The sequence below is a fragment of the Hevea brasiliensis genome, chromosome 15 (genome assembly GCF_030052815.1).
Source record: "Hevea brasiliensis isolate MT/VB/25A 57/8 chromosome 15, ASM3005281v1, whole genome shotgun sequence".
In the NCBI taxonomy this organism is placed as follows: Eukaryota; Viridiplantae; Streptophyta; class Magnoliopsida; order Malpighiales; family Euphorbiaceae; genus Hevea; species Hevea brasiliensis.
In genome coordinates, this window is record NC_079507.1 from 59,785,775 (window position 1) to 59,812,544 (window position 26,770).

Below are 26,770 nucleotides of genomic sequence, written 5' to 3' on the forward strand. Positions count from 1 at the left end.
TCATGCATATCTCTGTCCATCATCATCAATTTAAAAAAAAAAAAAAATCAGAAAAAAAGAAAATCAGTAACTCCATGTATATGTTGTTTCAAATTGTTTTGTTAAGAAATTAATAATAATATTAAAATATAAATTAACCAAAGAGTAAATGTTATGTAATTCTCTAGTATGACTCTTCTAGTCTATATATATCAATAGGAAATAATATTTCTATATTAATAGGAAATAATTTATAAATATCTTAATTAATTAATTAATTAGACTAATATATTGAGAATATATTTTTTATGAGAAATTTTTTTTTTATGGAAGCTATAAGATTTGATTACATGATTGTTTTGATAAAGAAGCTTTTTTTTAATAGGTGATTAAAAATAAAATATTATAATTATAAAAAATAATTAAAATTAATATAATACATAAAAGGGTAAACATTTAAGAATATATATGAATTTTATTCTATAAAATGGGAATATATGATTTTTTAGTAATTTTTGATGTCGTTTTCTCTATTCAAAATTTAAATATACATAACAAAAGAATTTAGCTTAGAAATACTCTCATTTAGAAAATGTTAATCTAATTTATAAACATTAATATAAGTTTATAAACATTTAATTTTTAAACTATTCTATATTTAATTAAATTATTTATAAACGATTAATAAGTTACTAATATATTTGATAAACTTTAACTTATAAAAATATTTATTATTAAAAATATATTAAATAAAATAGTAGTGAAATTTAAAAAATTAAATGATAATAATATAAACTAATTTATAAATATAAACTTATAATCATTAAAATAAAAAGGATACTCTATTTTTTTAATATATAAATTTAAAAATAATTATAAATAATCAAATAAACTTATTTTTAAATTTATAAAATAAAAAATAATATTATTAATTTTTTTTACAAAAAATAAAATACTCTCAATAAATATTTTTTTCATAAAATTAAATATTTAACTTAGCTTAAAAAATAAAAAAAAATCAAAATTCAATAAAAAAAAATACTATTAATTTATAAGGAAATGAACAGGAAATAATAAATATGATAAACTAATTAATTAAAATTCAAAAGCTACCACCTTTTTCTCAAAGCTCCCTTTCTTGTACAGGCGTGTGTATATGTATATATATATATATATATCCGCTGCAGGAACCTCTCATATTCATACATATGTGTGTGTGTATTAGCTTCTAAGTCCTCTTTGAACTCTGAAGCAAAGCGAACTACATGGACGATTCCTGGCGAATGCGGATGGGAATGCCCAGCCTCCCACGTCGCCGTTCCATGGAAGACGGGTCGGCCGGCCCCACAAGGCGTTCCATGGAGGCCCTCGACCCCGACGACTTCGCAGACGTTTTCGGCGGCCCACCCCGCAGTGTTTTGTCCCGTAAATTCTCTGGCGACTTCACTAGATCATCCACTTCTTTTTACGAGGAGATTTTCCGCCAGCCGGAGGTTGTTGCTTCCGTGGAGAAGAAGAGTGCTGGACGGAGCTTGCCGGCTTTCAGGATCCCAGCCAAGGGTGAAGAATTCTACAGTGATGTTTTTGGGTGGGAGGAGGGACGGAGATCAAGGGATAGATCGAGGTCCAACTCTAAGGCTAAATCGAAGTCTAACTCCTCTTCGGTGCTTAGTTCAGAGGAGCTGAGCCCCCATCGTCGGCCGGTTACCGGCGATGATGTGGCATTGTCTTCTTTTGCTTTGAAGCTCAGGTATCCAGAGCGCCAACTGCTTTTCAGTTGGGGTTGCTTTCCCAAATTTATGATTTTTAAAGACTTCACCTTTCTTTGTGCTTAAAATTTTTTCCAAAAGTCTTCACAATTTTTATTCTCTTCAATTGAGTAGATAAAATGTTCTTAGTCTTAAATTCATAATTCCAGGTTAAAATCCATTTTCAACCTTTCATCATTTTAAATTTTTTCTATTAGATTCATGTTTATTGAATTCAATTGTGTTATTTTTTTATTAAATTTTTATTAAATTCAAAAACTCATAATCTTTAGAAATAACTCTAATATCATATCATAGAGTAACTATATCAAAGATTTATTTATTAACCGCGTAAATAATGCAACATCTCATTGTCAGTCATCCATGGGAGGGGGACATCTTGTGCTCTAGCACTACTCAATTTGTTAGCTCATTTTAGCAAAAGCCACTATCATTCACTTTATTAAGACATCATTATTAAGATGCTTGTAAGCAATGCGGAAATTGATATTGAATTTTCTAGGAGAGAATTCTTCACATGCTTTGTGGGGTAGCTATGGCTCCACAAGCCATTTCACATTATTCAAGATTCCCCAATTGTTTCCTGAACAGTTTTTTACCTCGACAAACATATACCATTCCAACTTTTTGGAAATTCTAGGAATAGTTCCTTAATGTTGTTTTACTCTTCACTTTGGACATTCATATTAATTAGCTTCAGACCAAGACTAAGTGTATACTTTTTTTATTTGTATGTTTCTTTTCTTCTTTCTCTTTTCTTTGATGGGCAACTATTTTGGCTTGTTTTTGTAAAAAAAAATAATTGGCATCCCAAAAATGGAGAAAGCTTAGATTTCCCATCTTCTTACAGGCCAATCAATGTTCCATGTAGGTGGAACTCCACCACAATCAGACCTCAAGAACAAGCAGGGAAAGAAGAGATGCTATCTTTTCCAAGTAATTTTCCTTCCTATGCCGACAATTATTACGTGGAAAATGACCGCAATGACAATTTCAGAAGCTCCTATATCAAAGTTTCGAGACAGGTGTCATCCCCAGAAACCATTAGTCTTGAACCAAATTCGTATCGAAGCATCAAAGTATCTGTGGATGATTTGGAGCTCAACTCCCCTTCATCTCCTGTCTCTTCGCTTTGTCAAGATCAGGATGCAAGTGCTGGTATACATTATAATTTAATGACAGAGGAAGAAATGGAACAGGAGGATGATGAACTTATGAGTTCTTATGTCATTGAGATTAATTCTGATCACAGAGAAGTAGCTAGTGAAGCAATTTCTATTGATGAGGCAATTGCGTGGGCTAAGGAGAAGTTCCAGGTGCAAAGTTTTGACAGACAGCAAACGAAAGATCCCTCAGCTGAAGTAGAAGGTGATACGGTAACCCATATAGTTAGACCTGAAATTTCACATTGAGAAGTTGTGAGGATAAATGACAAGTTCTTTCGTTTGTCCCCGAATTCTGCAGAAAGGCCTAACACGCATGAGTTTACAGGACAAGAAATGGATGGGCACGGAAGGATGCAATCTCCTACGGTAAAGTACTGTTTCTGAGAAGTATAAGCAAATAAATGATGATCACTAAGATAAACTGTATATGAATGATAATGATAAATAAACTGAATAATCTGGTTTGTGAATGATTCGATAGCGTTTGAAATAGAATTCACTTGGATAAACTGTGTATCAGAGTTTCTGCCTGTGCTGATCACTTGTAATATTGATAGAAAAGTCTAATAAAGGGCATGTTTGGCAAACCATATGGTGTAATGTAATAGAATGACACATCAGAAATTTATTTCACCATATTCCGTTGCAGTTTAATTACTGGATACGCTTAATACTTCTGATTCCATAAAAGCTAGTAGGAAAGGCACTTTCCCTTCCCAATCGTGGTTCCCTCTAGCATAGCCTATCCAAACTGAATAACTAGTGGAGAATAACTCTATCCAGACATACAGGAGCTTGCATGGGGCACAAGTCCCGAATGTGGCATTTGTGTTCTTGTGTTTGAATATAATTGTGATGATCAATAAGGGAATGTAATTCAAAGGACAAAGTGAGAGCAAGGAGAATTTAATCATATAATTTCCTTCTTCTTTTGCAGGAAGATGGGCTAAAGAAATGGAGAAGTGAACAAGAAATAGAAAAGTCAGAAAAAGATGTAAGCTTTCGGTATTATCAAAGTCAATGTAGGACTATGCATATATGATAAAAGCTTGGGTTGAAGAGACATCTTTATTGCAATAATTGATGCATTGTTTATGACCGGAAAAACTCTTAAAGGGTGATAAGATAACAGAACTTCCAGCTGCAAAAATTATAATGTTGTAAAGTTAGTAGAACTAGTAGAATTTAGTTAAATTTTAAGGAATGAGATTTTGATTGATGGTTTTGTTTTCCTTCTGCAAAAATTGCAGATGGAGCTGGAGTTACTGGATGAAGATATACGGTTGTGGTCAGCTGGCAAGGAAACCAATATCCGCTTGCTGCTTTCAACATTACATCATGTAATTAAGATATATAACCTTTTCTTATGTTTGAGGGCTTCATCTCAATATGGGGGTAACTCATGCCATTGCTTGTAAATGTTTTGTTGGCATTGAATTCAGATTCTGTGGCCCAACAGCGGCTGGTCCGCAACCTCTCTGACAGGCCTTATTGATTGCTCACATGTGAAGAAGGCCTACCAGAAAGCAAGGTTGTGTCTCCACCCAGACAAATTGCAACAAAGAGGGGCTACATTACAACAGAAGTACATTGCAGAAAAGGCCTTTTCCATCCTCCAGGTAAATCTTAGAGGTGGCAGGAAAAAAATACTTTGAAAACAAATAAAAGAATTTATTTCAATAGATTTCCTAAATTGTTTCAGTAGGAGAAAAGAATCAATAATCCAAAATAACATTCAATTCTTTATATGCGGTTACAGGATGCTTGGGCTGCATTTATCTCCCAAGATGTCTTCTTTAATTAGTAGACTGTTCAGGATCCTTCTGGACCCAGTTTGTGAAGTAAGTTAGAAACCGATGGCAAGCTAGTAGGAATAATTGAAGAACGGGGACAAATCATGTATTCGAGAATTTTGTATGTCCATCTGATGCCTAACTTGCTTTCCTCTTCAAACCTAAAAGTTGAACAATATGAAGATGAGAATGATAGTATTGTTGATATCAGTTGGTATTAGGGTGTAATGTGAGTTTATTCAAATCAGCACTCTGCCCCTCCACCTCCAGTTCAATTGTTCTTTATCAACCATTCATATTCCACACCTTGACATAATAATTTGTATTTTCCATCGAATCAAACTCATAATGGATTGTTTATCTTTCACCTAGTGCTGAAATAAAACCATTTAAGTCTGAATGCAAATTCGTGGCGTTTGCCTTGTCAGGATTCAATTAATAAGAAGCAGAAGCAAATTCTGCAACCACAAAAGGCAAAACAACGTAAGGAGCAGAACGCTCCCAACACTACATCGATCCATGATTAGACAATGAAAAAGCTAGCCTAGACAACTCATAAGCAACACTTACAATCTCTATGTGCATATTTGAACTAAATAGACTGGAAATGCGTTGACAGCAGGTGCACATCCTTTAAAATAGAATGCAGCAATTGCAGACCATCCTGCCTCTTAGACAAGCTAATTAATGACTTTAATACAGTCACTCTCCCCGATCAGCTCCTCAACCTGATGCTGCAAAGCACAATGAATGCCAAATAGGATACCCATTGCCTCTGCAAACTCGGGCTGTCAAGACACATGAAGACCTGAACAAAACTTCATCAGAAGAACCACGCGCCACATCCCCCAACCCAACAACCTCGTGATCCAAATTAACAGAAGCATCTTTATTGAGCTTCCATTGACCCCGATTTGGAGGCTGCCAAGCTTGAGGAACTGGCTGGATGGGGCCATAACTTCATCTAATGATGTTTATGTGCAGAAAACAAGGACGGAGATGACAAAATGAAAAGTCGTTAACGTACGACATTGTATGGAAACTTTTTTTTTTTCCTTAATCAAACCAAAGTGTATGGAAAATTGGTGCTAACAAGTACATGGTAAGAAGGATTATTTAGTGTGCTGCGTGCACCTATTATCTGTTGGACAAATACTTTTCACCTAATTCGGTGCTTCAAAATTGGTGCATATTTAATAGTTTCGATTGAGGTAAACCCTAGGCAATGGAGAGAATATGGATAAAGCCACCTCCCAAATTGCAAAACCAAGTGATCAGGTGATATGTGCAAACGCAGTCCACAAAACATAGACTTGAAGCATGTTTTTATAAATTACAGAATCCAGATTTACAGATGACACAAAATTTCAAACGAGAAAGTGAAGAGAGTAAGGACAAAAACCCACCACTCTATCCAGCTCCTTGCGTTAGCAGCTCCCTGAACTCTTCATCAGTACTCTTAAGCATTGTTGGCAAAGCCATTTTAATCCCACTTTGAATAACCTCTATGCGCCTTGGCTTTATCCTGTTTTCCAAACTAAAAGCAAAATATTGAGGGAACTCCTTCAACTCCTCTAATTTCCCCTTTATTTCCTCAGAGAAGTACTCAAATTTTGGCATAAAGTTGTTCTCAACACTGAAAGTAAACAATGCTGGGCACCTCAAAACCATGCCCACAGCCTCATCTCTTGAAAACCCAATACTCTCCAAGTACTTCAACTTAGGAATCAAGGTATTCTCCACATTAGACACCAACAACACCGAATCTTGATAAGCCAAAGCTCCCAAATCTTTAAACCCAAGCCTTTGGAGATATAAAAGGCATGGTTTCAGCTGGTCTCTGACACTAGAAACAAGCAATCTTGGGCATTTGTTGATGACCCTTCTAAATTTATTTTCTGGGACTTTGAGGTCATGGGATAGGAATTCGAAAACTGGGTTGAGGTCAGTTTTGATGTTTGAGGTGAGGATTTGAGGACACATACCAAAAATCCTAGCCAAGTCCTTTTGGTGGATGCCTTTGGATTGGAGAAAAGAGATTATGAAGTGAATGGAATCTAGAGAGGCAGAGTGGAGAGAAGGATTTTGGGATAATGCTTTGCCAGAATCAACACCCATGATTTCAAGGCATAGGATCTTTTCTTTAATTTGGGAAGGAATGTTAATATGAGCTGGTGTATAGAGTGGATGCTTGTGCAGGAGATTTTTGGGTTTTGCTGATAAGTAGGTGTTTGGTTGCTGGGAATTTGAGTTTGAGGGTGCGGGTTTCTGGGAAGAGAAGCAGAAAGTAGAGTGTAAAGCTGTTGCTGCTGCGGCAGGCATGGTTGGTATCTGAGGAAGAGAGAGAGATAGAGAGAGAGAGAGAGAGAGAGAGATGGGTCTCTTTTCCAAATTTTATCTCATTGGCGTTATTAGCGTATGGAAATGACACGAGGGCGTATGGCTCAAAATTGATTGGCTAAAGCTGGATTACAATGATATTTTGGGAGGACGGTGCTCCACATCCGCTTGCTTCGTGATGCAAAAAGGATTGGTCCTTTTTACCGGATTGCATGAGGCCCAGCGAACATAATGGACTTCTACTTCCTTAAGTAACGAACCAAATTCCATGTGATTTTGCTGTCGTCTATTATATCGGAAGGCAAGGCTGGAAGCCGCACCTCAATCAGCACTGCATATTACTATTAGCTACTTGGCATCTTATCCATCTCCCTTTGGGCCTTCATAGCCTAGATGGCAAGGAAAATAACTGTAAGGCTAGAGGGAATAAATACAAAGCCGAACAGGGCCTTGTTTGAGGCAGAAAAAAGCGACTACAAGAGTAGCAGAGCTCTATCCCAGATGATCAAATTCATTCTCTTTTTGAGGTGAAATGCCACTAAACAATACCATACCTGATGCCTACGTTGTTCAATGTTGTGCAGCGCAGCCCACAACCAACAGCTATTTTGCATATAAAGATAGAATCACTCTTCGAATAAACAAATACATCTGAACTCCTAAAATTGCGACTTCCATTATGGTTTCCAAACTTTACTACTAGAGAACCAAACAAAAATTACAGCAATTAAAATCCAAAGGACCTTGATTAAATTTGGTGGTTCATCACATCATTGATTGAATGAGGTAGTAACAATAACAATTGGCAAAATTTAAGTAGTTAACAAACAAGAACGGGCAAATTGTGCTGCATAAACCAGCACCTCAAATTTTTCTTAACATAATATTAATTATCCAACCGTAAAGAGGGAAAAATGGTAAGGAAATAAAGCCAAGATTGCTAGAAGTTTCACCGGCAGCAGCTCTTCATCCAATAAGAAAAATAAGTACCAGATTGCACTTCCAATACTGATGCAGTTTCATCCTACACAGCATTAGCCTCAGAAATTATACTTGATAAATTATGTTATTGCATTCTTGAAAAGAACTTCGCACATAAAAATTGGATTTTGAGAGAGATCCATAATGAGGTTATGAATTTTGAATGATCAAGTCTGTTCAGCTGACTCAACAACACGGACAGACAGTTGGAGATTTTCTAATCAAATATATGCTTGTTTATTCCGCATACGTTCCTACAGACATGGCAGCATCGTTCATTTCCTTTTTTTTTTATGTCCTCCAAACTTGGGTTCTTCTCCACTTTTGGTCTTCTTCTCCATCCATAATGACATGACTTCACTTTAAGAATCCAGCTATCAAAACCCAAAAACATCCCTAAATTTTCTTTATTTTACTTGTGTACATTCAATTCAACTCAACATACAAGTATTTTGTTCTTTCAAACAACTTAATGGAATTTTAAAGGAGTTTCAATCCTCTCTCTCTTGAGTAGTTCCAATTCAATTCATCAAATAAAAATGGGACAGCACAAACTGCTTCATTCTGGTCAATGACAATTACATGCAAAAAGGTGCATTACCGCAGGAAGCTCAGGGCAAATTTCAGTTGAGTTGATGCAACCTTATTAATAATTGCAAGCACCTTTGCTATTCTGATTAAATATCAACAATGCCCATGGCTTCTGCTCATAGAATGCCGTCTAAGGAGCTTTTGACCAGGAGTTTGATGATCATCCTGTGAAAGAAAACTCATGTCACATACATGTTAAGCCAAAAAGGAAAAAAATGCAAATAAATCTCTTTGAATATGAATAGATATCAAAAAGTTGGGGCACAAATAAGAAAAGAGAAAAAAACAGAAATTAGAAATAACCAGACTGGATCTTCATCACCATTCCAGAGCTAGGATTCAAGCAAGGAAAATGCATTAACAATTTATCTAGAGCTAAATCCAAAAAAATTCCCAAACTTCAGTGCAATTGTCAATTTTAGCACCAACAAAAAATTGTCATTAAAGTACACAAAACAATCAAAATGTTACAATCAAAGCACATGAGCTGCAAAGGTCAAATGCAACCAGAAACTTGCTGACATGGCAGTAAAATTGACCAATATATATATATATATATATATATATATATATATATATATATATATATATATATATATATATATCTGAGGCCAAAACAACGTTTCATGTTTCCCAAAAAAAAAAAAAATCTCAAGCAGAAACACACTTTCATGTTTTAAAGCTCCAACGAAATCACCATACAGAGTGTATGCAGGATCAGAGCTTTTGAAGCAAATACACATTATAGAGATTAGTACAGTTTCAGATAAGGCGAGCTTTCGAGGGAGGAGAGGGGAAAAAGAAGGGGAATCACAGAGGTGGTGATGATACATGGAGGGGGCTCATTTCATTGAAGTTTCTTTAGGAAGACAACCCAGGCAAGCACAGAGAGAGAGAGAGAGAGAGAGAGAGAGAGAGAGATGCTCACATGCTTCGTTCCGTGTGCTTTGATGCAAAATGTTGGGTTTGGATCTTATGTCAAAGGCCTACCTTAAAAAGATCTCCCTAGGCCTTTTTGCAGGCTTTGTTCCTTGATTTTGGACTCCCAGGAAAAGGAATGCTTCTCTTTTGTGTCCAAATGCATTGGTCTTTTTGATCACCCTCAGATAGCAATGAGATGGTTTAATTAATCATTTCCTTTTCTTTGGAGAAACACATGTGAATTCAAGGGGAAGCTTTTTATTGTCGAGCAAGGGTGCTTTTAGCTGCAAATTTGTGTTTCAGGTTAAGAGTCATGAATGTGAAGATGGGATTTTTCTTCTCTGTTATTCTGGGTTGGAGTACAGAGTGCATGCATTTGAAAGAGAAGCACATGTTGATGGTGTGTTTTGGCCTCAGATTTTTTCTTTTTTAAATTTTTACTGCCGCCACATCGGCAAGGTTCCATTGCACTTGGCCTTTGCTGGTCATATGCTTTGATTGTATCATTCCATTGGTTTTAGTATTTTAATGACAAATTTTTTTGTTGGCACTAAAATTGAAAATCACGCTAAATTTAAATATTTTTGGATTTAACCCAATTATCTATCTGTTAGAAGATATGTGATCTCCAAGTGGTAGGATCATTAGTCTATTTATCGAGCTGATATGGAACTTACATCGCACGAGCTCAATCAGCAACTTGGCATGAGTTACAAAGACAATTGCTTGAAATATGATATTCCCCAGCACTAAAATGGCACTTAAACCAAGTGTAGCATAACCATAAGATGGCAAACACATTTCACAGTGGCACCTGATTCTGATCATAGAGTCAGTACCCAGCATATGAGAAGTTCCATCAAAGAGACATGGTCATCAGTCACTATTTATTATTAAAAATCCTAGCCCAAAATATCCAATAATCTCTTATATTCCATACATACTCTCAAGGTTGAAAATGATTAATCTCCTAGCAAAGAATGCCTCAGAACACCTAATGAAAAACTCTGCAAACATGTGTAGCTAAATTTGCTCTTAAGAGCAGTAGCTCTAAAATGAAAACTTTCATGTCTACATGGAGCTAAATGCAATTCACTGATTAAAACAGTTGCTTAAAATTACATCTTTGACGCCTAACTTCTTGAGACAAGGAGAAAGTTTAATTTAACTACATAATAGAACATTGGTGATTGGATTCATCATTTAGCAATAAGGTTGCATTTGGTGCAGGGGACAAGACAGAATAGGGCAAGCTAACACTTGATTTTCATTATAAAGGAATCTGTTTAGTTAGTCAGGTTTCAAGGCCTCCACTCAAATTGGATTCATCATTTAGCAATAAGTTTGCATTTGTCTTGCAGGGGACAAGACAGGCAAGCTAATACTTGATTTCCATTATAAAGTAATCTGTTTAGTTGGTCAGGTTCCCTCCACTCAACTGTATTAAGAAAACCCTATCATATGGTGTCCAATGCACTCACTGAACAGGAGAAGGGCAGATTATTGTCCTGTCCAGTCACCATACTTTGTTTGCCCTCACAAACTCCATGGCTTTACTTAGCCAACTAAAAGATTTAACTTTTTGCTAAATATGATCCAAAACAAATAAACTTGCCCTCTCCCCCAAATGGACTTTTAACCTGTCCTACTCGCACCAAGCATAGGTAGAAAAACTGTTTGTCGTCTATGCTGTGCCATTACTTCCTAATATGTCCTATGCTGTCCCCTCCAAAGCAGTTGCCAGTCCAAGTTACAAAACCCAGTCAAAGTGCTGTTGCACTAACCATGCAAATAAAGTGCTGATATCATAAATGCAATAGTAATTACCAGTTATATTTTAATTAATAGAAACAAATATGAAGACAGAGAAAGCTACCAGAAATGCAAAGGGAGAAATTAAAATTTCTGTCCATTTTCGGCTAAACCAGAAGAAAATAAATTCAAGATGCGATAATTGACCTTGTATAATGATGCTGCTGACTCGGATTGTACTGTTTGAATTGGAATATGCCCTAGTGATCGCAGTGCATCCAGCGCATCCAACGTCAGCTGCCACCCACAGAGTGCATCTGCATCAGCATTGTTGCCAGAACCACGGCTACTACAACCAGCAGCAGCAACATTTCCATTCACCCATGGACAGAACTGATTGTGATGAATAATTGGATCAAACTCTATAGCCTCTTCATAGTTGCTTTCACCTTTTGGAGGCCCTGAGAATCCAGTAGCATGAATAATGCATCGACCACACAGGTAGAGAGAGAGAGAGAGAGAGAGAGAGAGAGAGAAACCAAGAACTTTGAAGTTCAAATTTAAAAAAATAATAATAATAAATTATTCATCCATCTTAGTGAGCGAGCTTCTCTTCAGCATTTGATGCAGGGGGGACAGCACGATAGTGCAGGAAAACCAGGAGACAAGTAAACATAAAACTTACCTATCCCATTGGCAATAGCATAATCTGACTCCATGCATGGACAATTGTTTGTAGAGGATAACTTTCCAGCCTTGCTGACCCCTTTCTTAGTTGTTTGATAGCCAGAGTACATATTTGCATTGCAGGAAAGAGAAGGGTGGACATTGCTATCTAAAGCTAACTTGCAGCTTTGACTTGCTTCCTTTTCACCACTTTCAACAGATTCAGCCTTTGCAGTAGAACCATCTATTTTTGAGCCACTATCAGCCCTTTCTATAGATCGAGACAACATCTCCTGGCTATCACCATGAGGATCTTCCCTGTTTATTTCATCAGGAACAACCTCATCCATTAATCCAGGATCAGGGGCAGATTCACCAGTCTGACCTTGATTTTCAACATCTTCTATTCTGGGTTCCACATCACCAACTACACTATCAGTTCTATGGACAGAAACATCAGCCCCATGAATTTCAGCTTCATGACTAGCACACATGCCTACACTGCCTCCACTAATACCAAAACTAGGACCATCCCGAGCCTGAGCTGTGACTGTTTCTGCATTGAAAATCTCTTCACCATCATTTGTACTACTGACACCCATTTCACCAGGAGCTACTGCAGCAGCACGTCTGAAACAAATGCTTTGCTGGGCTTGATTGCTGTAATTCAGTTCAGACGTCTCATTCATGTCCAGATTCCCGTACATACTGGAAGAGGGGAAATGAACATCATCAATATCTCCAGGGTAGTTTTCAACACTTTCCATAGAATCATCATCTGCGCTATGACAGACTGTATCCATTGCAATGACAGACGATGCACGTGTCGAATCCCTTGCTGATGGGATTCCAAAAACTTGGTCACTTCCTTGGCGAAACAAATTAACTCTGTTTCCATCTGCATGAATTTCCATACCCACTGAATGGCTAGGACCAGCACCAGATGAGTCTCTCTGATATGGTGAACAGTGTGTATCAAAAAAATCTGAGTCACGAGCGCGTTTTGAAGGTCCAGCTGAAAATTGTCTACCATCTGTGACTTCATCACCATCGCGATCAATGACAGTTCCCTCTACGCTATCAGCAGGTTGCATCAAGTGAGGCCTATCATCTGAGCTGCCACCTATTTCCAAGCTCCGCTTACGAGAACTAGGCCCTCGAGATTCATATGAAGCAGCACGATCACCAACCTCGCTGCCTGCAGGCTGACCTATCATTAAATCTCTCCCCATTTCAACATCATGAACATTCTCAGGGATTGCTACCCTGTCTGCCTGAGTAAAAGGTAAGCCTCCTGCCATAGTAAGATTCAGATCAACTTCTGTGTTTTGCAGTGATTTACCCTTGTCCGTTGTTGCCACCTCATCACGGTCTTCGGTATGTTCCTTATCTGTATCATCAGCAGCAACCCAACCACTAATTCCACTGGCAGCACTTACCCCACGTGTCAGTGCCATTTTTTTGCTAGCATCAGGAATATCAATGTTGTTGGAAGGAAAACGAGCAGGTCGGGGAACAGTCAAGAAATCCAATATCCTAACAGTAGCACCACATAAGCTACAATCTAGTAAGGGTGACCTGGAATCACATCTTGACTCAGCTAACAGTTTATTCTTTCCAGCGTCTTTTTTTGCGGAAGCAGAATGCGCTTTCTTGCTTAGACCAGGATCATGTGAAAGATGGACTTGGGCCTGGGCAGGGCCAAAAGAACACCCGTTCCGAGCTGATTGAGCAGAATGTTCTTCACAGTCTTGAACATTTAGGAGCCATCTTGGTTCCCACCCACAAAGACTTGTAAGCTTCTGGGCCTGCCAGATGAAATAATGAGAAAGAGAATAGACACAATAAAAAGAGCATGAGCTAAGCTGATTGGCAAAGCTATAAATCACTCAGAAAAGTGGCATGCAATGAAAAGAGCATAAAGTATCTCACACGAGAATACAAACAGGAGGCCCCATCTCTAGAAGTTTCAAGTTCAGGTATGCCTTCCGACTTGAAGTCTCCTTCTCCAGATGTAAAATTCTGTGACTGGGACAAAAAGCGATCAACCACTGGACCCCGAGAAACCCGCATCTGCTCAACTGCAGATGCAGCAACAATAGGAAGAAACTGAAATTGCAAGAGCCCATCACATCTGTCTTTATATCCTCCAATTAGAGCAGATTGAGGAGTTGGAGGGAACTGCACCAAGCTATCAGGACAGCTGTTACCTCTCCAAGGACAGCTGGCTTGGTGGCCATCATCCAACTGCTTGGCGAATGCTTCACTAGCACTTTCAACTTCAAAAAGAAGAAAGGAAAAAGAGAAATATAATATGGATATGAGCAACAGACGTTCACTTAATGATTGAATAAAATTTGTCTGAACAAAAGATACATCAACTTGCAATGCATCAAAGAAACAAGATTATAACACACCATGGCCTTACAAAAGCAATATTAGGAAGAAAAAGGTTTAATCGATTTTCTAATGTGCATCCTACAACAAAATTTATCATTATCATTCCAAGCAATTTTATTGCATGGTGAGGCTCTCATCAAAAGCAACAAAGTTCCAAGCCATGAAAAACAGGTAACTTGCTCTGAGATTTTAATTCAGCTATAACAAAAATTTGGGTAACTAACTCAGAATAGCCAGTAAAATCCAAAATAGCAACTCTCCAAGCTCTCTTATCTTTATCCTTCTACCTAAATCATCCATTCATCTAGCTCTCTTCTGCATTAGGCAGCGAGAAAAAACTAGGCCCATTTTTGTCAATTTATCCACTTAAATCTATTTTCCAACCTTCTCTATTGTTCTCAGATATATGACAACTCCTCCTTACCATTAATGCTGTGGCTTGTAAAGGTCATTAGAAAACCAGTTTGTGTTGTGTCTGATATAGAGATTTTTACTATAATTACAATAGCTAACCTTCAGAAGGGATCCAGGATGGTAGCAAAACAAAACTCAGGCATTCACCACATGATTCACACACAATTTTATCAATGTCAATATTCATCCAACCTCTTTGAGCACAAGCCAATGAATTAGCAATCTGCAAGAAATTAGAAAGGGATGATCAGATGAACCAAATTTTACTGAGTCTATTACTAAAACGAGAAACACGGACTCTTCAAATCACAGTAACTTAAGTTTACAACAACATAACTCCAAGATATATTTTTACAATTAAAAATGTTGACGTGGAATATCATCATGTCTTCCTAGGAAACAATTTTTATTCAACTCCTGTTTAAAATTGAGGCTGAAGGAATTAATCATCCTTGTATCTGTATAGGAAACCAGGGATTTTCACTAAAATAACCTTTTCAGGCCTTCCAGTTATACTGTTTCTGATACCTCTTTTACAGTGCTTTTCTAATGCAAAATTGACTTCTAACATAAATTGAAACTAATGGTTTAAACATCAGTTACTATGGAGGAAAACATGAAAGAGTTCAAGTGGTTTTTATGCATATTTTCACAGAATAACTTCTATAAAGCTACAATGCGAAACAAACATTCATTGGGTGTCTAGATTAGCTCAGAATTGCTATTCTTAGCATATCAATATCATATTAAAGGTAGCTGTGTTCTTTAACTCTGCATAAATTAAATGAGAATATGAGAGAAATTTTTTGATCCTGGAAAATCTAAGAACTACAATTTTACAATTTTGTTCCTTTTAAACCAGCACCAATTACTCATTTGCTTCTTCTAAAGCAATAATAGATGGTAAAAGCCCTGTAAATTAGATTAGATAATTAAATTACACTATAAAAACCTCATAATTGCCTCCCAATATTTACACTTTTAGCAAATTAAAAAATTTAAATGCAATGTAATCACGACTTCAATACACAACTACTTTTCATTAATATGGGGGTACCTTAGGCTTTCCACACCAATTCGACGGCTTAAAAGTAGCCAAACGCCTCAGCAGGTCCCCTCTTTCCCATGGCCTACATGAAGGCCTTGATGATCCCAGAACAGAACCACCAGCACTGGTGCTCAAGGAGGTCCTTGGTAATTGTGAGCCAGCAACAGACAGAGAGGCTGCTTTGGAAGTATGCGCATGACTGGACCTCTCTACACTACCGACATTTGCTGGAACACCAGGTGAGGATGCCCCAGCGGAACTGGAGGAAGGCAACATCCATAAAGAATTGTACTTCATGAGAACAAAAATACATCACAGATTTACATAATTGCATGATTTAAAAAATATATATATTTTTTATTTTATTTCCTTTCTCTTCCTCAACTTTCAGAGGAACCAAACGTACACGCCTTTCACCGCAAATTCCTCCACAAACCACTAAATTGTAAAGGTCCTTATTACCTCACTAGTCACTACCATGTTGGGCTCCTAAGAAAAGTAAAATAATAATAATGGAAAAACAAATTACAAAGACCACTGTTTTGAGCACAGCTGAATTGAATCTATAAAATTAGGGTCCCGTTTCTTTTCCTCAGCTATCCAGAAACCAAAAATCAAGGACCCCAAAAGAAGCAGAGGCAGAAACAACTAAAAGAGGAAAAATTCAGAAACCCTAATTTCAGAGGAGCGAAGTGAGTTGCAATCTGTAACAACTAAAACTCCGAATAAGAGATCAAGAGTGAGTGAGTACATGCAGTGAGGATAGGAAGGAGGGAGATAAGAGTGATCTGGTACCTCGCGGCAGGAGTGGGATCCATGGTCCCTCCGGAACTGATGACTTCTTCCCTCATTGCGCTTCTTCAAAGGGCAAATTTTGGTTAATTGGGGTTTCTTTTTCCCCTCGTTTCGATGCGGAAATTAAGAGCGTGCGTATCAAGGACGTTAGCTTTATAGCGAGTGTGGATTTGCGTGGCGCGTAGTGCCAAAGTCAACAGTCAAAACTACTATTTTATATTTTTTATTTTGCAATAATTTGTGGATTCTAATTCATCTTTTGCTATCAGTTTACTTGAGACGTGGCGTCCGGATTTTACATTGGAAAGATAAGTATGCAAAATTTTTAAAAAATAATAATAATAATCAACCATCAAATTGTTGATTTTTATTTTTTACCCAGAAATGGTTGAATGTTTAATCACCAATATTTTATATATATATTATATATATATATCTCAAAGAAGACAAACCCTCATTAATAGTGTTTGATAAAATTAACCTTGGCCATTTAATATATTGTTTTAAAGAAAGAATCACTTCAGAGATGCGATGATGTAGGAGAATATACCTTTTTTTTTTCAACTAATCAACTAGAATTGGAGGCTTCCTTGTTCGGCCGTGGATTTATCCTCCCACCACTTAATGGGTACAAATAATCTTTTGATTTACGTTTTTATAGATACGAGTTTATGGTAAGCAGCGCGTAAGTGTGAATTATATTAAAATAAAAATTTAATTATAATTAATTATAATTTTAATAATAATTTATTTTCATTATTAATTTCTATGTACGTATTTTATTTTTGAAAAAAAAAAAAAAAGCTTATGGTAGGGGTTCTTTATCTACGGTGTGAGAGACACTTTTGTGCCTGAAGGCGAAATTAGAAGTTTCTATTTAAGGGTGTGAGGTGTAATTAAAAGTAAATTTATAAATATATGCTGGACTAAAAAACTGTGTTCTAATAACAACGAGAAAAAATCTGAAAAATAATCAAGATTTCCTTAATTTGTTAGTTTTAATAATGGGTAAAAGATTAATTTAGCTTTTTTTATGTTAGGTTTAATATTGAGTTAATATTAATTTTTTTTTTAATGTTGGATTTAATAATAGGCTAAAGACTTTAATTTTACTGAGCTTATTCTTTAAGAGTTAATTAAATATTTTAAAAGTATCCGTTCATAAATGAGCTAAAAGAAATAATTTTGCAGGTCATTTAAATATAAAATAAACATGTACATAGTAATTTTTCAAGTTTGAAGTAGTAGGCCTTGTGATTAGAAAGTTATTTGCTCATTCATTGTTATGATATGTGGATCATTTAAAGATAAAGATGTCAAGATATTTTGTCAGGATAAAAGTGCCACGACCCAACCTATGGGCCGAACCAGCACTAGGACCTAGGCCAGCCTAAAGTCCCCGAGGCTCGTAATAAGCCTACTTATTCCTCAACCCAACTCTAAGGCCCATTTGGGCCCAATTTCAAGAATTCAACCGGACAGAGTCCGGCCATAAAATGAACCTTTTAACGGGGAATTTTTGACTCACCCGACCTGTAAACATAATATATAATCAGTTGGAGAGCTCAGCTCACCCTCCACATACTCATATGTCATAAAAATAAATGGGAGCTCAGCTCCCTCATCCAGTCTAACATACATACATATAATAAGTTTACAGGCCCATCATGGTAATTATATTACAGATCCAAATCAAATAAATATTTCTAACACATGCGAAATTCTAGAAGTTAACAGAATTACACAAACATTACTAAACAACCTGCGAAGGAGAAAAGCATATTAACCACAACAATAATCCTCCTGTAGCCTGAAAAATAATGAATAGGAGTGAGCGTTCGACTCAGAGAATAAAATATCACTTTTAACCATAATCTCTATAACTATCTAAAGCTAATACACCATGTGGAGTGAAATGCAACATCGGTAATATTTTCATATCATAACAGCAAAAAGGTAATTTGGAGCACTCACACACCCGATAATGTCAAACAATACATATATAGGAACTGATCCCTTATACAGCTCTCTTATTCCAACATGTGCCAGCGAAAAACTCAGCTCGGATTTCCACTTAATAAACCAAATAGGGGTCTCAGCGAAGAACTCAAGCCGTGTCTACCCCAAAGGACTGTGTCCCAGCGAAGATCTCAAGCTGTGTCTACCCGTCCTATCCATAGCCAACACCACATCACGCGCACGCCAACGCACGCACACTGCTCCAAATTACCACAGCAATATCCATGGCACTTTAACAGTTGTGAATGCAACATAAAACGTGCCTAGAGTTTAACTACATAGATATATGCATATAAGTGATGCATGGGCATGCTTGAACATATAATAATATCGAAATTACAATTAAAATTAATATTTTACTCACAGACTTGACAGCAGTCACTATGGCGGCTAGGCGGAGGAAGAAGGCTGTCCCGGTTCACCTGACAATTTTATTACAATTATTTAATACAATTGACTCAATACAAACCAAGAAAATACCAAATACGTCATAAGTCGTGCCAAAAATCCAACAGAGTCTCCTTTATACGTACGACCTACCCAACCTGCAAATGGGTTTAAAACACACTTCTATATCTACCAACCATACACCCACAACCTAATCATATCACACAGCCCCTCCTGGACCCATCCAAACAGTCATCAATCATAATATATAAAATTACAGTTTAATCCTTATAATTGACCCTTTTTGCAAAAACTACCCAAATAAACTCCAAAAATTCTAAAACTTTGCCCCGCGATCCTTAGCAATATTACTAGGCTAATACAAAAAGAATTATAATTTTATGAGCTACCACGAATATTTTATGTATTTTTAATCCCATTTAAGCACTAGAAAATTATGAAAAAGCAAGGTTCGGGTTTACCTATGCCGATTTCGATCTCGGGAACGCGCTCGACGCATCTGACAATGGTAGGGTAGCCAAAATCCCGATCCAATTCCAAGACTTTTTCGGTAGCCGGTCTGTCTGCCGAAAATTCACAAACCCGGACAACTGTCGAATTTCCGCGAATTGAAGGTACCTACACGAAGTCCACAATACGGGAGTTAGTATATAATTTTTACAGAATTTTCTAAGCTCATTTAATGCTCGGAAAAATACTACAAAGTTCCGTGGGACCCACCAAAAAACGGTGTCGGAAAATTTTGAAATTTATATTGCTGCGAAGCTCTCAACAAGTGGAGTGTTCTAGTACTCTAGGTTTTCTCTTGGGGTTCAAGGTTTGCGAGAAATCTAGCCCAAAAGTCAAAATGGGATAAAACTTCCCGGACAAAAATTGGACAAACCGCTCGATGGATTTTGATGTTCTTGGTGTCTATAGAAAGCTCTCGAGGTGTAAATGGTGTCTGACACAAGAGCCGGCCCAATCGGTGGCCGGATCGGCCCGATTTCGACAGGGAAGGTGAAGCGTTGCGCCCGAGCAGGTGAGCGTTCACGAGCATTTTCCGGCCACCTGGGACGACGGCCGGCCGTGGGGAGGCACCAGGGCTGCGCGCCGGAGACGTGGGGAGGCTAGGGAGGCAGCGGCGCGGCCTAGGGGTGAGGGAAGAGAGAGAAAATGGGAGGGGAAGGAGGAGAGGTCGGGCATGCGAGGGAGACGGAAGAAGAAAAAGAAAAGGGCCGGTCTGATTCGACCGGTCCGATCTGGTCCAGTTTGATTCAGCTGGTCCAATTCAAGATACAAAATTTTGAATGTTTACTCTGCCTTGGGACCGAAAACGAGGCCCAAAAATTCCTAAAAAATTATAGAAAACTCAAAAAAATTAATAGAATCCAAATATATTTTTAGTTTTACCACATGGTCTTTAAATTAATTTTTAAAAATCATTAAAATTTTATATTTTAGGAAAATCAAACCCGATTTCTAAAATCCGAAAAATTTCAAATAATTTCCTAAAATTTAAATAAAATTAAAATATTAATATTACTCACAAAATAATAAATTTAAAAATTTGGGGTGTTACATTCTTCCCCCCTTACAGAAAATTCGTCCTCGAATTTTTACATAAGGCAGAATAAGGTACTGAATTATACATTGAATAGATAAGGGTACTTGCTACGCATGTCCCGCTCTGACTCCCAGGTGCACTCTTCCACTGACTGACTCCTCCACAAAACTTTAACTATAGGGATCTATTTTAATCTTAGCTGCCTCACTTGGTAGTCCACTATGGCTATAGGTTGCTCCTCAAACGTCAAGTTTTCTTTCAGCTCTACTACATCCGACTGTAGCACATGAGAAGGATCAGGTATGTATTTTCTGAGCATGGAGATGTGAAATACAGGATGAACATGAGAAAGGTTGGGTGGTAGCTCCAACCGGTAGGCAACTGCTCCAACTCTATCAATAATCTCAAAAGGTCCAATATACCGAGGTGCCAACTTGCCCTTCTTTCCAAATCTCATGACTCCCTTCATCGGAGAAACCTTCAGGAATACGTAGTTGCCTATTGCAAACTCCACACCCCTTCGCCTAGGATCTGCATAACTCTTCTGCCTACTGAAAGCTGTTTTCAATCGTTCCCTGATTAAAGGAACTATCTCTGAAGTGTACTGTACTAGGTCTACATAATGCACCTTTGGTTCTCCCTTTTTTGTCCAACACAGAGGAGACCTATACTTTCTTCCATATAGTGCCTCATAGGGTGCCATCCTTATGCTGGAATGGTAATTGTTGTTGTAGGCAAACTCCACCAAAGGTAGCTGATCATCCCATTGACCTTCAAAATCCAAAACACTCATGCGAAGCATGTCTTCCAGTGTTTGGATTATCCTTCTGTTAAATGCATGCGAGGGTGGAAAGCAGTACTAAAGTTCAACTGTGTGCCAAGTGCCTCCAGCAACTTCCTCTAAAATCGAGAAGTGAAATAGGGCCCTCCGTCAAATATTATGAAAGCTGGAACTTCATGCTATCTGACTATTTCTCGAATATAGAGTGGACGTACTATGCAACAGAATATGTGATCTTCACAAGCAAGAAATGAGCTGATTTAGTTAGGCGGTCTACAATTACTCATATCGAATCATATCCTCGGGTGGTACGAGGCAACCCAGTCACAAAATTCATAGTAATCATTTCCCACTTCCATTATAGGATAGGGAGCTCTTGCAGCTTCCCTGACGGCCTCTGGTGTTCAAACTTCACCTTCTGATAAGTCAAGCACTTGGACACGAAGTCTGCTATGTCTCTCTTCACGCCATTCCACCAATAGCTATCTTTCACATCATGGTACATTTTGGTGAAGCCTGGGTGGATATTGTACAGTGTATAGTGTGCCTCTCGCTGATTTCATTTATGAGATTGTCTACATCGGGCACACATATCCTGGAACCTTGCATAAGGGCGCTATCATTGGCAAATCCAAACTCACCACCTTCACCCTGCTATACTCTTTCTATGATCTTCATCAATTGCTGGTCTCTGTGCTGGAAAACTCTAATCCTGTCTCACAGGTCTGGTCTCACTGAAAAATGAGCTAACAATACCCCCTCATCTGAAAGATCTAGGATTAGACCTTGATCCATTAACTCATGTACTTCCTGAATCAACAGTCTCTTCTCCCCTGATATGTGCGCCAAGCTACCAGAAGATTTTCTTCTCAAAGCATCTGCTACTACATTGGCCTTTCCAGGGTGGTACTGGATGGTGCAATCATAGTCTTTCAGAAGCTCCATCCATCTCCTCTGTCTCAAGTTTAAATCCCTTTGTTGGAAGATGTACTTCAAACTCTTATGGTCGGTGTATATCTCGAACACTTCACCATACAGGTAGTATCTCCAGATCTTTAGTGTAAAGACTACAGCCGCCATTTTCAAATTATGGGTGGGGTAGTTCTGCTCATGCTTCTTCAACTGCCTTGAAGCATAAGCCACTACTTTTCCATTCTGTATCAAAATACACCCTAAGCCAACTCTGGAGGCGTCACAGTACATGGTATATCCTTCACCACTTATCGGTAATCTCAACACAGGAGCGGTGGTTAGACACTCCTTAAGCTTCTAGAAACTCTCCTCACAATCATCTGTCCAAATGAATGGAACATTCTTCCGAGTTAACTTAGTTAGGGGAGCCGCTATCCTGGAAAAATCCTGCACAAAACGCCTATAGTAGCTAGCTACGCCTAGAAAACTTCACACCTCAGTGACTGTTGTAAGCCTAACCCAATCAGTTACAGTCTCAATTTTCTTGGGATCCACTTGAATGCCTTCACTAGAAACCACGTGTCCCAAGAATGAGATGCTTTCTAGCTAAAATTCACATTTTGAAAATTTGGCATATAGCTGGTGCTCCCTTAAAGTCTGCAACACCATCCTCAAATGCCACACGTGTTCTTCCTCGGTTCGAGAGTATACCAAAATATCATCTATGAATACGATGACAAAACGGTCCAGGAATGGCCTGAACACCCTGTTCATCAAGTCTATGAAGGCTGCTGGTGCATTAGTGAGTTCAAAAGACATCACCAAGAACTCATAATGACCATATCTTGTCCTGAATGTTGTCTTGGACGCATCCTCATTCCTGATTCTCAATTTATGGTAGCCTGATCGCAGGTCTATCTTGGAAAATAATATAGCTCCTTGGAGTTGATCAAATAGATCATCGATCCGAAGAAGTGGGTACTTGTTCTTCACAGTCACCCTGTTCAGCTGTCTATAATCAATACACAACCTCAAGGACCCATCTTTCTTTCTCACAAATAGAACAGGAGCACCCCAGGGTGAAGTGCTTGGAAGTATGAAACCCTTGTCCAAAAGCTCATGTAGTTGCTCCTTTAACTCTTTCAATTCTGCTGGTGCCATCCTGTAAGGTGGCATTGATATGGGGTTTGTACCCGGCACAACATCAATGCAAAACTCTATTTCTCTTCCTGGAGCCAACCCTAAAAGCTCCTCAGGGAAGACATCCATGAATTCTCTGACAACAGGAACATTTTTCATGTTGACACTTTCTATAGATATATCTCTTACCAATGCCAAATACCCTTGACATCCACACCTCAACATTTTCTAGCACTAATTGCTGACACCAAATTATATGGAGCCACTCTCCTGTCACCATCAAAACTAAACTCTTCCACACCAGGTATGTGGAAATACACCTTTTTGCTCCTGCAGTCTAAAGTGGCATAATGAGTTGCCAACCAATCCATTCCCAAGATTATATCGAAATGCATTATTGGTAGAGGAACCAAGTCTGCTGGGAGGATCTTTCCATCCACTACTACTGGGCTACCCGAAAAAACCATATCTACATCTATGTTGTCACTAAGCGAGGTAGCTACAGACAAAGGGCATTCTAAAGTTATAAGATTCCTACCAAATCTCATGGCAAACACTGGGGAGACAAATGAGTGCGTAGCACCCGGATCTATTAAAACACGAGCCTCATAGGAACAGACCAGAAGAATACCTGCCACAACTACATTGAAAGCTTGAGCATCCTGGTGGGTCAGGGTGAAAACCCAAGCTTGATCCTTACCCTGGGTGGCAGAACCCTGATACTGACTTCTACCTCCTGATCTACCTCCAAATCCACGTCCCCCTTGTCCTTGGCCCTGTTGGCCACTAAACTGACTGCTTGCCATGCTGGAAGCACCAGGATACAACTGACGAGGAACATTTGCAACAGAACCTTGTGACCCCATCTGTGGCTCACTGAACACGGGGCATATCCTAGCAAAGTGACCTTGTTGGCCACATCTAAAGCATACTCCTGAACCCATCATATAAGGTCTTGAATGTCCTCTTCCACACTGTGCACAAGGTGCCAAGGAGGATCCTGAACCAGACCCAGAACTGTTGTATCCCGAACTGTGACCACTACTGGATCTGTACCCTGGTCTGAATCCTCGAGATTGTGTCTAAAACCACTCCTCTTATTCCTGCTTCTTCCTCTGTAATTAGTTTGGCCACCACTATCCGTAGTACCCATGTGGAAAACACCTGAAAAACCCTTTGCTCTATTTTTTTTTGCCCTTCCGCTGTCATCCACAGCATAGCTAATCTCAATCTGTCTAGCTCAATCAACTACCACATCAAAAGACTGATCAGACATCATGGCTAGGTTTGCATACCTCCTGTCAAGCCCCTTTAGGAATCTCTTTACCTTCATAGTTTTTGTAGCTACTGCTGTAGGGGCATACCTGCTCAGTTTCAGAAATTCTATAGCATATTCATCTACAGACCTGTCATTCTGTCTTAAGGCCTTAAAGGCCCACTGCTTTTGATCTCTGAAACTTTCTGGTACAAATCTGTTGATAAACAGTTCCACAAACTGGGTCCATGACAAACCTTTAATCCGAGGTAATATGTAGTCATTCATCCATTATCTAGGCATAGGCCCTATGACATGCTGCACACACTCTATGAGCCTCCTATCAGTCAACTGCAACTCCATCCTTGCCTGTTTGCAGGAATTAAAAAACTGATAGGCATCGTCTGACACATCATAAGTACCAGACACCAATTTCTTAAAATTTATTATTTGTTTGTACGGTTCTCCTCTTGGTGGAGTGGACTGCTGCTGTTGGGGAGAGTGGACCATATACTGTGCCATCATATCGATGGTTCTCTGCAAACCAGCTAGAGTAGTTGCTATTGGGTCCATGGGACCCTGTGCCATAAAGGACTATTCCTGAACTGGTGGTGGCTGCTCCTCTACTTGAGCAGCTCTAGGCCTCCTACCCCGCCTCCTCGGGGTAAGTGCCTCATCTTGTACCGACACCTCATCAGGCACATCTGGTTCTGGTGCAGTGGCAGCTCTCCTGCTTCTACACATTTTCCTGAAATTCAGCAGCATTAGCCCATAAAATTTCAAAACTACATATTACACAGCTCTATAAACTCATATTTACACACAATATATGAAGCATAAACTAGAAGCAAATATGACAATGCAAGACAAATGTGGATCCTATTTTCCTCATGTGACTCCTAGTAGACTCTTCCCAACACTTTAGACAATTATTCCCTATGAATCTGGAGCCTAAGCTCTGATACCACATTTGTCACGACCCAACCTATGGGCCGAACTGGCACTAGGACCTGGGCCAACATAAAGCTCCCGAGGCTCGTAGTAAGCTTAACTATTTCTCAACCCAACTCTAAGGCCCATTTGGGCCCAATTTCAAGAATTCAACCAGATAGAGTCCGGCCATAAAATGGACCTTTCAACAGGGAGTTTTTGACTCACTCGACCTGTAAACATAATATAATCAGTTGGGGAGCTCAGCTCACCCTCCACATACTCATATGTCATAAAAATAAATGGGAGCTCAACTCCCTCATCCAGTCCAATATACATGCATATAATAAGTTTACAGGCCCATCATGGTAATTATATTACAGACCCAAATCAAATAAATATTTATAATACATACCGAATTCTAGAAGTTAACAGAATTACACAAACATTATTAAACAACATGCGAAGGAGAAAAGCAGGTTAACCACAACAATAATCCTCCTGTAGCCTGAAAGATAATGAACAGGAGTGAGCATTCGACTCAGAGAGTAAAATATCAATTTTAATCATAAACTCTATAGCTATCTAAAGCTAATGCACCTATGGAGTGAAATGCAACATCGGTAATATTTTTACATCATAACAGCAAAAAGGTGATTTGGAGCACTCACACACCCGATAATGTCAAACAATACATATATGGGAGCTGATCCTCTATACAGCTCTCTTATTCCAATATGCCAGCGAAGAAATCAGCTCGGACTTCCACTTAATAAACCAAATCGGGGTCTCAATGAAGAACTCAATCCGTGTCTACCCTGAAGGACCGGGTCCCAGCGAAGATCTCAAGCCGTGTCTACTGTCCTATCCATAGCCAACACCACATCACACGCACGCCAAAGCACGCACACTGCTCCAAATTACCACAACAACATCCATGGCACTTTAACAGTTGTGAATGCAACATAAAACTTGCCTAGAGTTTAACTACATAGATATATGCATATAAGTGATGCATGGGCATGCTTGAACATATAATAATATCGAAATTATAATTAAAATTAATATTTTACTCTAGACTTGACAACAGTCACTGTGGTGGCTCGGCGGAGGAAGAAGGCTGTCCCGGCTTACCTGATAAGTTTATTACAATTATTTAATACA

At 38.4% G+C, this 26,770-nt stretch overlaps 3 protein-coding genes across 5 annotated transcripts; 1 reads left to right on the forward strand and 2 right to left on the reverse strand.

Moving 5' to 3' along the window:
* Nucleotides 1-1,172: 1,172 nt before the first annotated feature.
* Nucleotides 1,173-4,924, forward strand: LOC110635594 (uncharacterized). 2 transcript variants are annotated; one of them, XM_021784989.2, is made up of 7 exons: nucleotides 1,173-1,729; nucleotides 2,620-3,116; nucleotides 3,213-3,280; nucleotides 3,852-3,908; nucleotides 4,165-4,254; nucleotides 4,357-4,533; nucleotides 4,674-4,924. In XM_021784989.2, exons 1-7 carry the CDS (start codon nucleotides 1,245-1,247, stop codon nucleotides 4,716-4,718), a joined length of 1,419 nt encoding a protein of 472 aa, XP_021640681.2. In that variant the 5' UTR covers nucleotides 1,173-1,244; the 3' UTR covers nucleotides 4,719-4,924. The 2 variants fall into 2 exon arrangements, with proteins under 2 accessions (XP_021640681.2, XP_021640680.2); XM_021784988.2 differs by having other exon boundaries at nucleotides 1,174-1,729; nucleotides 2,599-3,116.
* LOC110635595 (transcription termination factor MTEF1, chloroplastic) lies at nucleotides 4,565-8,269 on the reverse strand. Of its 2 annotated transcripts, none has more exons than XM_021784992.2 (2): nucleotides 6,114-8,269; nucleotides 4,565-4,868 (listed from the first exon to the last, which is right to left on the reverse strand). In XM_021784992.2, the coding sequence occupies exon 1, from the start codon at nucleotides 7,027-7,029 to the stop codon at nucleotides 6,118-6,120; it is 912 nt and encodes a 303-aa protein (XP_021640684.2). In that variant the 5' UTR covers nucleotides 7,030-8,269; the 3' UTR covers nucleotides 4,565-4,868; nucleotides 6,114-6,117. The 2 variants fall into 2 exon arrangements, with proteins under 2 accessions (XP_021640684.2, XP_021640683.2); XM_021784991.2 differs by having other exon boundaries at nucleotides 4,565-5,671.
* A 152-nt stretch (nucleotides 8,270-8,421) lies between these two features.
* On the reverse strand, nucleotides 8,422-16,754 carry LOC110635593 (uncharacterized). Its single transcript, XM_021784987.2, has 7 exons — nucleotides 16,616-16,754; nucleotides 15,830-16,079; nucleotides 14,872-14,995; nucleotides 13,891-14,237; nucleotides 11,978-13,766; nucleotides 11,500-11,753; nucleotides 8,422-8,784 (listed from the first exon to the last, which is right to left on the reverse strand). Exons 1-7 carry the CDS (start codon nucleotides 16,669-16,671, stop codon nucleotides 8,713-8,715), a joined length of 2,892 nt encoding a protein of 963 aa, XP_021640679.2. The 5' UTR covers nucleotides 16,672-16,754; the 3' UTR covers nucleotides 8,422-8,712.
* Nucleotides 16,755-26,770: the final 10,016 nt, after the last annotated feature.